Raw genomic sequence first — 13,089 nt, forward strand, 5'->3', positions numbered from 1 at the left:
CTATCACCATTCTAAAAATCACAAAAACAATCACAATGATTTTATAAATACTTTCAACAGTAAATAAAATTACCAAATTTATTTTCATTGTTTTTAAATGACAATACACTTGTTATTTTACAAGATGTTATTTTGCATGATTTAATTGACTGATGAACCCGACAGAGGAAATGGTGGCCTATGCTTTAATATCTCAAACATAACAAATTCTGACCTTGACAAACATGCCAGAACACATACTGCATTAAAAAATATCAGCACTGTCATTTATCAGTCACTATAATACAGTGAGTACTATATTATTATTGAGCATACATAACCACACATATTCCAACAACCAAGACATGTATTCACTATCAAACATCTATAAAAACAACAGTATTTCACTCAATATTAATTTAGTTATGGTGGTTTGAATATTAATTGAAGATTCCACATTTTACTGTACGTGGTCACATTTTGAGTAATGTATTATACAAACATAAAATGTATTATATTTTCCATAACTCTTATGCACTCATGATGGCGTCCGTAAAAACAAGTCGCAGTGTTGCAGGCCGAAGGGTTGGGCTGCTACTATAACACACAATGTTCGTACATATTCTATTTTGTATGGTGGATCAGTACTAGACTTCAGATTTGACTCTGTGGGATGAAACTGCAATTTATAAGGCTCTCAAAAGATGTTCTGGATACTCGGTTATGGAGTCCCACAGGCAATGGCCTGTCAGATAGACACGGGGCACACGATGATGCGTTCCTCCAGCATGACACTGAGCACCAGGAACACAAAGTAGAGCAGGAACATGGTGAAACCCAGCCTTTTGTTCATTCTCCACTTACACACGGCGATGGAGATGATGACGAAGAGGAGCATGAGGAAGAGCAGTACGATGGCACAGAAGAGCCCGTTGCTGCTGACAGCCACAGGCTTCAGCTTATGGCAGACGGAGTACATCAGCCAGGGCACTGGCAGTCTGTGGGGAAAGGGAGCAGGGCATGAGAAAACTCAAATACTGCATTCAAAAATGCTAAGTTGGAGAAGCACTTAAAAGAATACTGCACTCAAAAATGCTAAGTCGGAGAAGCACTTAAAAGAATACTGCACTCAAAAATGCTAAGTCGGAGAAGCACTTAAAAGAATACTGCACTCAAAAATGCTAAGTCGGAGTACAATTTGAAAGGACACTGCACTTAAAAAATGTTAATTTGGAAGGGAGCAATTAGCATTCTACAAATGAATTGTACTAACTGGCCTTTGTTTCATGAACCACTTTCTTTGGGAGTATATACATTTTAAAACTATCAGGTACCTTATCCACTGCTTTCAAAAACAACCGCCTTCATCTGGGGAGGATATGAATGATGTAATTGCAAAGTACCAACTCTGTGACGACAGTCCGAGCATGATGTCACACTTAAAGGGGAAGAGCGAGGCAGGATGCAAGTGCAAAAAAAAATAACATGAGGCTAAACAGAAAAGAGAGCAAGCAAACTAACTAGCAATAAACAAATGGAGAAAAAAGGGAACACAAACAGGACCCTAATGTAAGGCTCGTGGAACGCAAAGTAGTGGCAGGCGATGAACATTACTATGGACAGAGATAACAGACAACCGGGGCAAGAAAGCAAAGGGTTTAAATGAGGGAGAAATGAGACAGGTGAAACAGTACAAGATTGGCAGAGGACGGAGACAGAAATAGTATAAAACAAAGGCACATAATGCCAAGGGGAACCGCAATGCCAGAGGGGGGAAACCGTGACATATACCCTCCAAGGCACATAATGCACACTGCTTGACGCAATCTCTTTGATCATATGCCATGCGTTACATACTTTTGGAAGGTACAGTTGGGGATGTCTAACGTAGTAATTACTTTGCAATTACATCAGTCAGATCCTCCCCAGATAAAAAATCCTTTTATCCATCACATTTTGGCTGAAGGCCAGGCTGTCTTACCCCACAGTGATGTCAAAGATGTTGCTGCCCACAGAACTGGATACAGCCATGTCTCCCAAGCCTTTGCGGGCCACAATCACACTGGTGATTAAATCAGGGATGGATGTACCCGCTGCCAGAATGGTAAGACCCATTATCTCCTCTGAAATGCCAATGGTCTCACCCACCTAGGAGAGGTAACTATTAAGGCCTGATGTTGCATTTTCTCATATGTCTGTTATACTTGTAACATCTACTGACAGTCTAAAAAAAAAAGCATGGTTATTTGATGGTTTTACAAACTGACCTGATGTGCCCACCACACCATGAGATAGGAAAATATACCAATCCACACTATAGAGCCCAGGAAGGTAATGACAAAGAACTTTGTGGATTTCTGAGAAGCAGAATAACCAACAATTCAAATCAGACCAGAGAACAGAACTCTTTCAGTTGCCTCAGTCCACTTTATCTTTACCTGTTACTTTAATACCTCTCAGCACCTACTTGTTCTAAATCATTGAAAATGCATCAAGGCCAGCTTGCATTGCACTAACACAGTGATGATCGCTGCTATCATTGTTGCCCATTTTAGCATTTTTGGCTTATGTGTCCAAGACAAAAAAAGAAACTGATAACATAGCTGAAAGCTGGACCATTCTCTACCTGGAGTAAGGACAATAACAACATTCAGTTATCTTAAAGGAATGCATTTTGAGGGTTTTACTGGGTTTCTGACATCTGGTACAGTAAGCCACAGGGGAAACACAATGGGCAGCAGGAACAGGTAAGTGGCCTGTTTGCGTCTGGTGTCCGGCCATTCCAAAGAGAGAGGTTCCTCTGTGTCTTCTTCCTCCTCCCCTTCATCACTGCCCTCATCCTCATCGTCATCATCATCACTGTCTCCATCACTGTCCTCCTCACTATCATCAGAACCTCCCCCTGACACCCCTCCTTCTGCCACTGCTGTCTCTGGCTGCTCCTGGTGAGAGAGAGAGAGAGAGAGAGAGAGAGAGAGAGAGAGAGAGAGAGAGAGAGAGAGAGAGAGAGAGAGAGAGAGAGAGAGAGAGAGGGACAGAGAGTAAGCGTCAAAAGCATGAACGGCCAATAGCTGAAACAGCTGGAACAACAAGAGAAACCACAATCACACTGATGTACTGAACAGTGTCCTGCACGTGAAGCATGCTCACTGCCAGAGACACAGCATTCTAAAGAGCTAATTAGTTGCATCCAGTCATGGAAGCTGTTTAATGCCTTCGCTTCCTCCCAGGTGTTCCTGGAGTGGACCTGACCCACCTTCTGTCCCACTACCTTTGCCTTGGAGCTCCCCTCATTGGCTGGCGCGGCGGCTTGCTCTTCGACCTCCTTGTCCTCCTCTGTTTTACCACCATCACCTGTGGGAGTTCCCCAGCATATGAAAGCCAAATACAAGAGCAAACTAAACCAAGGTGTCTGTAACGTGACGGACCACAGACCCATCACCCATCAAGAACACATCTAGAGCTAAGGCTTACTAGAAGAGTCAGCAGGTGCTTCAGGTAGAATAACATCATCATGCAATTTGGCAGCTTTTTCAAACACCGTATCCTTTGCGCCAGATAACCCTCATTGATCCAAAGTCTCATTCTTAATTCATGAAGCAGTGCTTGATCATTACGGCAGCTAATGTGCAAAGAAGCTCTCGGGTCCAAACAGGGCAACGGGGCCAAGCCGCTGGCAACATGCGCTCTCTCTGCAGCTTTTATCTGTCTCCCAGCTGGTGCGTTGCTGATTTTGCCAATGCCACACCAAGCAGCAGAGTGATTATGCACCACAACGCGCTGAGCAGTGCACAAAGCCCCGTGTAAACATGGCATGGTGGAATACTAGCGCTCACCTGCACCTGACTTCTCCTTCTCTTTGCCCTGTACCTTCCCCCCGGCCATGTTGTTCAAAACCTGAGCCTTGTCTTTAAACTTCACTGCAAACCAAGAGAAGCAGAGTATGTAATCAGGTCTAGACTTACAGGTACCCTTGAATGAAGATGAATAAAAAACTACATAAAGTAGACAGCATAAAATATTGGAAAAACACGCTTTTATTTGAAAACAGGCAAATGGTCTAATGAAAAAATATAACTGTAATAAGCATTTGTATCAAAATTATTGGTGCAACTGAAGACAGTTTTAAAATTATCTAACAACATGATTTAATGAAACCTGTACGTTGATTCTAAGTAAACCTTTTAGTCCAATATTAATCAACTAGGGACTAGGGAAATTAATAACTGAAAACAAAAAAAAATGTTTTAAAATTCTTAGTCTCCTGTCCATGGACTGAACTGAACAGAATTCCACAAACATATCTAATGAAATAAGTTTGGCATGGAGAAATAGCCTCTTAATGTGCTTTCTAATCTAGAACATTTAAATTAAGCAAGACAAATTGAAAAATGACATTATTCTAATTAGTTTTTGGGCTCCTAACATGTAGGAAAAGACCATGCAAACTCTTTTATCATCCATCACTATGAGGGAAGAACTAATATTGAAGTAATTATATAAAATGACTATTATCTTCATTATGCATAACAGATGCGAAAGCACACAAAATGTGTATTTAAATGAGCCACCTACCTAATAATGCGGAAAAGGAAAAACAAATAGTGGAAACAAAAGGATTTTAACTTACCAAGACAAAGACCCATATATGTTCAGTCCCCACCCACAGTGAGGAGGAAGATTGGAGGAAACACAACAGAAACTTGTACCAGATCTGAGTGGACTGTAAACAATCAGAGGATACTTGAGCACTGCCATGTGTGTTTGTTAAAATCATTAGTATCACTTGCTCGGTATCAGAACATACTGATTCACAAAATAGTTTTCTGGATGAAAGTTAAATGTTGCTTATACATAAACCTTTAGGACTATATTAACCAGCTAGGGATTAGGGAAACCATTGACTGAAAGCAAAATTGATTAAGGAAAATGTCTGGTCCTAGTATCCATTAGCAGGGATTGCACCAATATTTTTGATAACATTCTGATCAGAAAAAATAGAATAACTTGTCTAAAATCATTTTTAAAATAACTGCACATACGAATGTTTTAAATGTATGCATTTTTCCCACAGGCATTTTATCTGTTTGTTTTAAATAGTCCTCGTTTTTGTTTCTCGACAGTAAGTCCAGACCTGACTATAGAAGACAGATATTCTAAAAGGCTATTTTTAAAACAACCTGGGAAACGGTCTGACCTCATAACAATAGAGCCATGCATCACAACACTCAGCTCACGACAGAGGTGGGACAGAGATAAACCACACAAGCGGAGGTGCTGCGTCACTACACGGCCACATCACAGTTCCAAGCGCAGTTTCAGCACCTTACCTGTACCTCCCAGAGAGCTGCTGAGCATTTAACACTGAGTCTAAAGAGATTCATATGAATGCTTTTGAAATGGACACAAAAGCAACTTCAAATCTAAATCTGCATCACCTGCGTAGGAACCATGTGATGCAATTAAATTTGAACAAATTTTATGACACACAGCTACCCAAAACAGATAAAACTGTCATTTTTTATAAATAATTATTTGTCATTCTAACAGTAAAACTGATTGCATAGAATTCCAAATGGAATGCTGGAGTCAACCCTGCACTGGGGTTCAGCCACAAATCCCAGCAGCGCCATGTGCTGCATAGGTCACTGGGTTTATACATCTGCAGGACCATGCACTAATTTCCCCAGACTGGTTATGACAAGCTGGCTGGGCCCCTCCCTCGGCCGAAGTTATGCCCAGCACAGAGCTCATGGCCTTTGCGTAACTCTGTACTGCGTGGGGTAATAAAGGTGAATAGCTGTGTTAGGCCAACGAGGGGCAAGTGGTGCCCCGCGGCGCCTGCGTAAGGGAGAGTCCTGTTGAGATAAAGGGAGCATGCCGCTGGGGAGTTTGCTCTCAGACGGCTTTTATGAGCTCAGTTAAAAGCAGCTTAATGAGCTGGAGCAGCACATCTTGAACTGTGGCCCCAGGGGCCCCGGGTGCGGCTCCGCTCCCCGAGGACAGGCTAAAGGTCATTGGCCATGGGAGACCCGGGTGCCTCCTCCACTGAGCCCAACTCCTAAGGTGTTCAGCTCAAACATGCATTGGATGCGTATGATTGTCACACTGGAACCACCAGTGATTTTCTTTTAGCATCTTTATATAACTAGCTTTAAAATGCTGGTAGAAGGTAATATTACGATAGTATTAAAATAGCTTAAATCCCACCATTAGATTTTGATTAATTGTGCTAGACATTTCTGCAGCATTTCAAAGGTTTTATTTGATTACTGATTTCTTCAAGTAGTAGACATTCCTTGTCAGAACTTCAAGGAAACACTGGCAAGAAATCAGTGTAATTACTTAATGCTAACATGAACTCTGTCAAGTCTTGGAAATTAAATGTAAAATTGTGACTGCTGGTTCTGAATGGACATGCTATGTTTTTTTAAATTATTTTATTTCAGACATTATTGTATTAATAATGGAAACTGTAGTTCTTGATATGATAAGAGAATAAAAGTGATATTATGTTCCTTCTGTCCAGGCACTACTTACAGCTTACAAATCTGCATGCTGAGTCGATGAAACGACCCAGTTCACTCCCACAGGCTGGCACGTCCAGTGACGTGACATAAGAGAATGTCACCGAGCCACAGCTACTCCTCCCTGGGTAACATCCATCCCCGCTCCCCCACCCCAACCACTCATCACTCCATACTGAGAGACGCATATTTATCTGCTTAATACCGATTTGGACTTAGACTTAGCATTTGGAACACTATGCTAATCCATTTTAGAAGGACAAATGGTCTCTTTCCTAATGCACTTTGGTGTTTGTCACTCTAAAATAATCAAAGATGATAGTAAATAGCTCGTTATAAATATCCTACCATATCTGACTATAGTACCTATATCATTCCGTATCTTAAAAATATGCTACTATTTTTAAATCCCAGTGTCCTCTATGTCAGGTTAGTAAGAATGATGTTGTTTGTATGTTCTTAACCTGGAGACTAATGAAGTCATCTGGACGTGTTGCTGACTTCTCACACTACACCTTTTATAAAATGTCTAGATGACATCACGCCATTTCTTTTTCTTTTTTTGTCTTTAATCAACACTAGCAAGAAGAATCTGGAGCTTCTAGAGATGTGGACTTAAGCGCGATGTGCTCAAATGCAGAAGCGCGGCTGAGACTGTTCTAATTCCGCCTTGCCTCGTCCGAAGCCGCAATTTACATCACAAATGTGTCTGTCACGGAATGCTCGCGGATTCACAATTGTCTTAACCAAGTGTTTGTCTGTATTTAAACCCCTGTGAGTGTGTGCTCCCTTGTTGGTCATTGTCTATGTAGATGTCGCTGTCAAAGTCAATGTCTAGGTAGTGGTAACGTTCGCTTGTGTAGCCACTTTCAATGTTTATATAATCTTTGTTAATGTTAAGTGTGTATTCATGTTCCGTTTTAATGTTATGTGTGAGTGCCGCTGTTGTCGTCTACGTCGTGTGTTAATAAGCGTCTGTAAAATTGAAGGGAGTCTGTGCGTCCTGCTCCGTGCCGTTGCGGCGCTCAGCAGCGCTACAGTGTCCATCCTAGAGACACATCAACCCACGCACAACAGTGCAAACGAGGCTCAGATCACCAAGAACGCGACATGATTAGCAGGTCATTAGCTGCGCTCTTATTCAAAAGGGCCAGCAAGGTATGCTTGAGTTACACAGTGTATGCGAGATGGGTTTTCTTTATGAAGAGACATGGATCTGAAATGCTCTTACCCTCTCCGAGAGGATCTAGTGTGTGAATCATCAGCTGGAAAATAGTATTCCTCATCGTACTGTTATGTAAAGAGGCTGAACTTCCTCCTCTCTTTAGTGTGGGCTTCAGCTAAAGGAGAGAGAGAGAGAGAGAGAGAGAGAGAGAGAGAGAGAGAGAGAGAGAGAGAGAGAGAGAGACGCAGACAGGCATCAAGAAAGCTGGGACCAAGTCTCACTCCACTTACAAAGTCGGAATAGGTGATTAATGTTGAAAAGCAAGGTTACAAAAGAAACACACTTCAACAGATCCTTCCTGCCAGGCTAACAATCCCTTGCTCATTTCACAGCACATGCAAATCTTAATCTGTATGTAGTTTAAACATTTGAGAATTTCAATTTGTGTTGTTTAGTGATATGTGAATGTTTTGTTTGGCTACCGTGTTTATTACCTTTAAGCGGTTCTTGTCCTCTGGATCAGGAGGGGCACTGTGCTCACCTGTGGTCCCGTTGTCCTACAGTCAACAATGATTTTAAAATTAAAGCAACAACCAGATTTAAAAGAAAAGCACACCAACACTTACAAGCATCCATTAGAAGTAACTAACATTAATATCATATACTGCTTTTAATTCCAAACCAGATTTTTTTTAATTAAAGGCCAAAGTTCAACTCCTGCATGCTGAAGGAGCTCAGCCGTCTGTAGTGGGACACTCTGATACATCTCAAGATATTCCTTCATTAAGAATGCCACACAGATATAGTTGTCATACCTTTTACATTTTTAAAGAACTATTCAACCAGATATTAACTATATTACACAATTTAAATGGCATCTAATTGAGTTAGATGCCATTTATTTCAAAATGAATGGTTTCAAAATGATTAAACAAATATTTAAAAATACTACAGAGATATGTGTCAACTCTCTGTGTATCACACTCAATTTCATGGATTAGTTTCTTTGGAATATTGCATGGATAACCTACCTGCTAACACAATAATAGTAGTTAATAGTAGCATCTGTAAAAATTAATTAAATTGCTAAACAGATTTACTTATTCCCTGGCCTTACACGAACTCCAATACCTGTCCTATAACTGATAGGGCAGCGGTAGTTCAGTGGTTAAGGTGCTTGACTTGTAATTGGAAGCTTGTGGGTTCAAGCCCCCCCCACTGCCAAGTTGCCACTGTTGGGCCCCTGAGCAAGACCCTTAACTCTCATTTACTCAAGTTATACTCAGTCATAATTGTAAGTTGCTTTGGATAAAAGTGTCAGCTACATGTAAAAAAATGATGCAATTGTCTTACACAAGATGTGGTTTTATTTCATTCTTGAGAAACTTTTTATTCTTTAAATTCACTGTTTATTATGAAGCAGTGCTTCAAATGTGGGGGGTTTTTTGTGTCTAAAGATGAATAGAAATGCATGAATTTCCCTGTACTAGAATGCCTGCTCTCAGATTCTTTAAATACTAGATATTGTACCTTTCTACATTAAAAAAACACTTCCTTAGTTTTAATGTTTTCTATTCTGAGCTGTGTTTCCTTTCAGAAAACATTCTTAACTTACATCTGTCAGGAATTATATTTTGATGAAGAGCAATTATGTCATTTGTTAGCTAATAAAAGCTAATAAAATATGCTTTGAATTGATGGTCTTTGCACCTAGTGAATAAAATACTTTTTCAGTTCCTCACTCACACCTCGCTCCTGTTTCATTATGTCACACTGGTTCTTAAAGTAAAATTATGCTAAAGTGAATATATAAAGTTAATAATTGTACAAGGGATATAATAAAGGTGTAATTGGTGGTCAAGTCCAACATTCTAAGAATGGGCAGTCTTATATCAACGGTAAAACAAAAATAAGTAAAGCAGTTTTTAATCTTAGCACTACATCACTGTACACTGTATTTGTATTATTATTTTACCGTAGATCTGAGGTAGACCTGTTTTATTGGTTTACTGGTTGTTATACATATATATCTTAAATAAACTATTACAGGCAACCACAGAATTGTGCTAAATTACAGGATATTTTGGAATTGTCCAGATTGAGGGCCATGTCTTACTCATGCTTCTAATACTTCTGACACTATAAAGCTTCTATCACACTTAGTGCTATGGCTTTCCCCTATATATTACTCAGTTTGGGCAGCAGAGAAGAGACTTCAAGGATTAAAAGTTACACTGGAAGAACAGTTTTGTTCAGTAGCAGAGACTCAAGGAGCAGCAGCTTGGAAAGTGTGTATGCGTTGACACTCCAAGAACAGCAGGGTGATTTAAGGATGTGTGGATCTATAGCTGGTAATGTGTTACCGAATGCATTACTCTTGAAATGAAACAACCTTAACAATGTTTTAGAGAACAATGTTTTTATAGAAACAATTAATTGCTGCCTTGAAATTGGAATAAACCTGAATTGCGCTAAACAAAAGGGAGTTGATAATCTTTTCATTAATATGCTTAATTATTTCTTGCTTTGATGCATATGAAAACTGTTCAGTGCTACTTGTAATCTCTCCCTCAAGTGTGTGCCTGTAGGTTTGCATGTGTAAAGATGCATTATGGCAAATTAGTGTAAGTGTTGATCTCTCTAAAGCCCCCACTTATACCCTGAGAGAAAGGGAGGATGAGAAGGAGATCTTGTCAACACTTTCTAAATATACAAATTTATTTTCCATAAAATAAATTTTAAAAGGGTGTTAGATATTTTTAGTGACAATATTAATATCGATTGGATTCTCACTGTCAACCTGGAGGAACTACGTCACATATTACAGGACGACTCATTAACGAGGTCTCGCTCCCACAAACACAAGAGATCCTTTTCATTTTGCTTCATCAAAGGCTAACAAACACATGTGGGTCCGCTTAATGAATAAACATCGGCCAATCGAATCTCACTGTCGTTCATACAGAATAGCATTCTAATACCATCTCATCTAACCTATTAGGCAAAATTAAGCCTCTATTAGCTACAATATGTTTTTCATCTACTTCAACAGCAACAAACTCTAAACAAATATGCATTTTTTCCACTGTGTTGATAAAAGTTCTGCTCCTTGTGAGTGATGGAGGGTTCGAGTGTTATATATTGTAGTGTCAGACCCGAGCCTGACTCATGACCATAAGTTTATGACAAGATTACATTGTTGCATGCTGACTTTACAGGACTCTACTTTGTGCAACTGGATTACAACAGAAAAACAAACCCAAAGAGCACACACCTTCTGTGGTTCTTCTACTGCGATGACTTTCACAATATTCTTGTGCTTGCGGAGTTGAGCCTTGAACCCACGCTCGATCTGCACGTTGTGTTTCATGAAGTAGACGTAAACACCATAGCCCCCCATCAGCATCATGCTCTCCCACCACACGATTTTGCTGTCCAGGAAGAAGACGATGAGCATGACGAGGTCTAAGATGTAAAAGGACACATCCCGGAAGAGAGGCCACCAGGTCAGGTGGAGTATCTCACGTGAGAACAGAGCGCACATTCCTATAACAAAGAGGATGTTAAAGACAGCTGAGCCCACGATAGTGCCGATGCCCACGTTGCTGTGCGAGATGAACACACCGATCAGGGAGGTGAAGAGCTCAGGTGCAGAGCCTCCGGCGGCCATGAATGTTGCCCCGGCGACATCATCCGAAATCTCTAGTTTTTTTGTGATGACTCCAAGAGTAGGAACAAAGAACTCATCACAGACGATAGCCAAAGATACAAACATGTATATCATCCCAAAGATATGCAAAGTCACCCAGCCTCTCCGCCGTTCCTCGACAGAGAAAATGTCTTGAGGGTATTCACCCTTCATGTACGGGGGCTCTGCGGGACTGACGACCGTGGTTGGTGGTGTACGTGTAGTTGTGATGGGTGGAGGTGCTCGTGTGGGAGTTGGAGAGGGTTTCTGGAGGTGTGGATCCACATAGATGCAGTGAATGATTGTCCTGTTTGTAGTTGTCACTGGTAACTCTGTTCTTTCTGTTGTTGTTGTTGTTGGCTGGGCTGTGGGTGTAGCTGTCTCCACTGAAAGCACCACAGCTGTCTCTGCGGGATGTACCACATCTGTTTGTCTTGGGTTCTCCAGTTCCATAGCAATAGTGGTCAAACTAGATGTTGCTCCTGTTTCTTCAATAGTATATCCATGGTTATCTCCTGGGTGATCTCCAGGGTCTTCTCCTGAGCTTCCTCCAAACTGAGCTTCTGACCAGGGCTCAGATAGTTTGGTTCTAATGGTAAGTTGATATATACAACAAAGTAAAACCCCACACAACAGAAATATAATCCGACTTAGATTAAGTCTCTTTCTCCGAGGCGGATACATTTTCTACTGTTTCCAAAAGGCACCAAATTTCTGTTTCAAGCAGTACACCCCACTAGTCCAGAAGGTTCCCCCCACAGAACAACGAGGTGTGGTGAGCTCTGTCACAGAATCAAACATCTCATTCTCTCCCAGTGTCGGAGTGTTGAACTCCTCTCCCAGGTTCCTTGCTGTGAAATATAGAAGCATTGAGGACGAACAATGATAAGATCCATTAAGCAACAGGTTATTTTTACAAAACTGTACAAAAGTGCTTTCATGCGAGTATTTTTTTGCCGTAAATTAATGATGCAGAGGGACGTTGCATCAGTACGTAATTAAACTGCTAAAATATTTTTAAAATGAATTAAGTAAACTCTATTTATGGTAACATAAACCTTCTTCGAAACATGCACATTGTGCTGAAATAGAAAGAAAGAAATATTAGCTAACATGAAACACGAAAGTGTCATTTAATTTGTCGTACACCTGAGAACACAATAAGCCATATATTTTTAGGGGTACTCTCAATTAAAATATATTTTTGACGTTGCAACTTTTTTATTTTTGTGCCTAACCTCCCAAGCTTTTTCTTATATCGACATTGTTGATATATAATATACGCTACCGTGTTTTGATCAGTTGTTAACGGCTGATTAAGGGTTTTCGCTGACATTCTAGCGAAAATAGCGTACTTACTGGTGCTGTCGCAGTAGACGGCTGAGATAAAAGCTGTTGTCCGCACAGCTGGGCTTTGCAAATAGCGCCGGTGGAAACGGTTGCATACTGCGCACAGTAGTTCAGGTCAGTCGGGACGCACCGCAAGACAAGTCCCCAACGCGGATCAGCATAATACTTAATACCTGAAGTCTTTTAAGAGGATTACGTGTATTGTCTCCCTACACTGTCATTATGTCTTAAAATATTTTATTAAAACAATTATTTTTGATCTTCCGTATATCTTTTTTTGTAAACTAAACTAAACGAAATAAAGAAGAACAAAATAAACAAAAGAAATAAGAAATGAGAGCTTTGTCAATAGCTTTGTCTACACAAAAGCTAAAAATTAA

General features: G+C 40.4%; 1 protein-coding gene across 1 annotated transcript; it reads right to left on the bottom strand.

Moving 5' to 3' along the window:
• Positions 1 to 139: 139 nt before the first annotated feature.
• On the bottom strand, positions 140 to 12,777 carry slc24a1 (solute carrier family 24 member 1). Its single transcript, XM_035525502.1, has 10 exons — positions 12,719 to 12,777; positions 10,946 to 12,210; positions 8,166 to 8,228; positions 7,738 to 7,846; positions 3,816 to 3,899; positions 3,236 to 3,333; positions 2,667 to 2,921; positions 2,247 to 2,336; positions 1,961 to 2,127; positions 140 to 977 (listed from the first exon to the last, which is right to left on the bottom strand). The coding sequence occupies exons 2-10, from the start codon at positions 12,041 to 12,043 to the stop codon at positions 728 to 730; spliced, it is 2,214 nt and encodes a 737-aa protein (XP_035381395.1). The 5' UTR covers positions 12,044 to 12,210; positions 12,719 to 12,777; the 3' UTR covers positions 140 to 727.
• Positions 12,778 to 13,089: the final 312 nt, after the last annotated feature.

This window comes from Electrophorus electricus, chromosome 4, assembly GCF_013358815.1.
Source record: "Electrophorus electricus isolate fEleEle1 chromosome 4, fEleEle1.pri, whole genome shotgun sequence".
In the NCBI taxonomy this organism is placed as follows: domain Eukaryota; kingdom Metazoa; phylum Chordata; class Actinopteri; order Gymnotiformes; family Gymnotidae; genus Electrophorus; species Electrophorus electricus.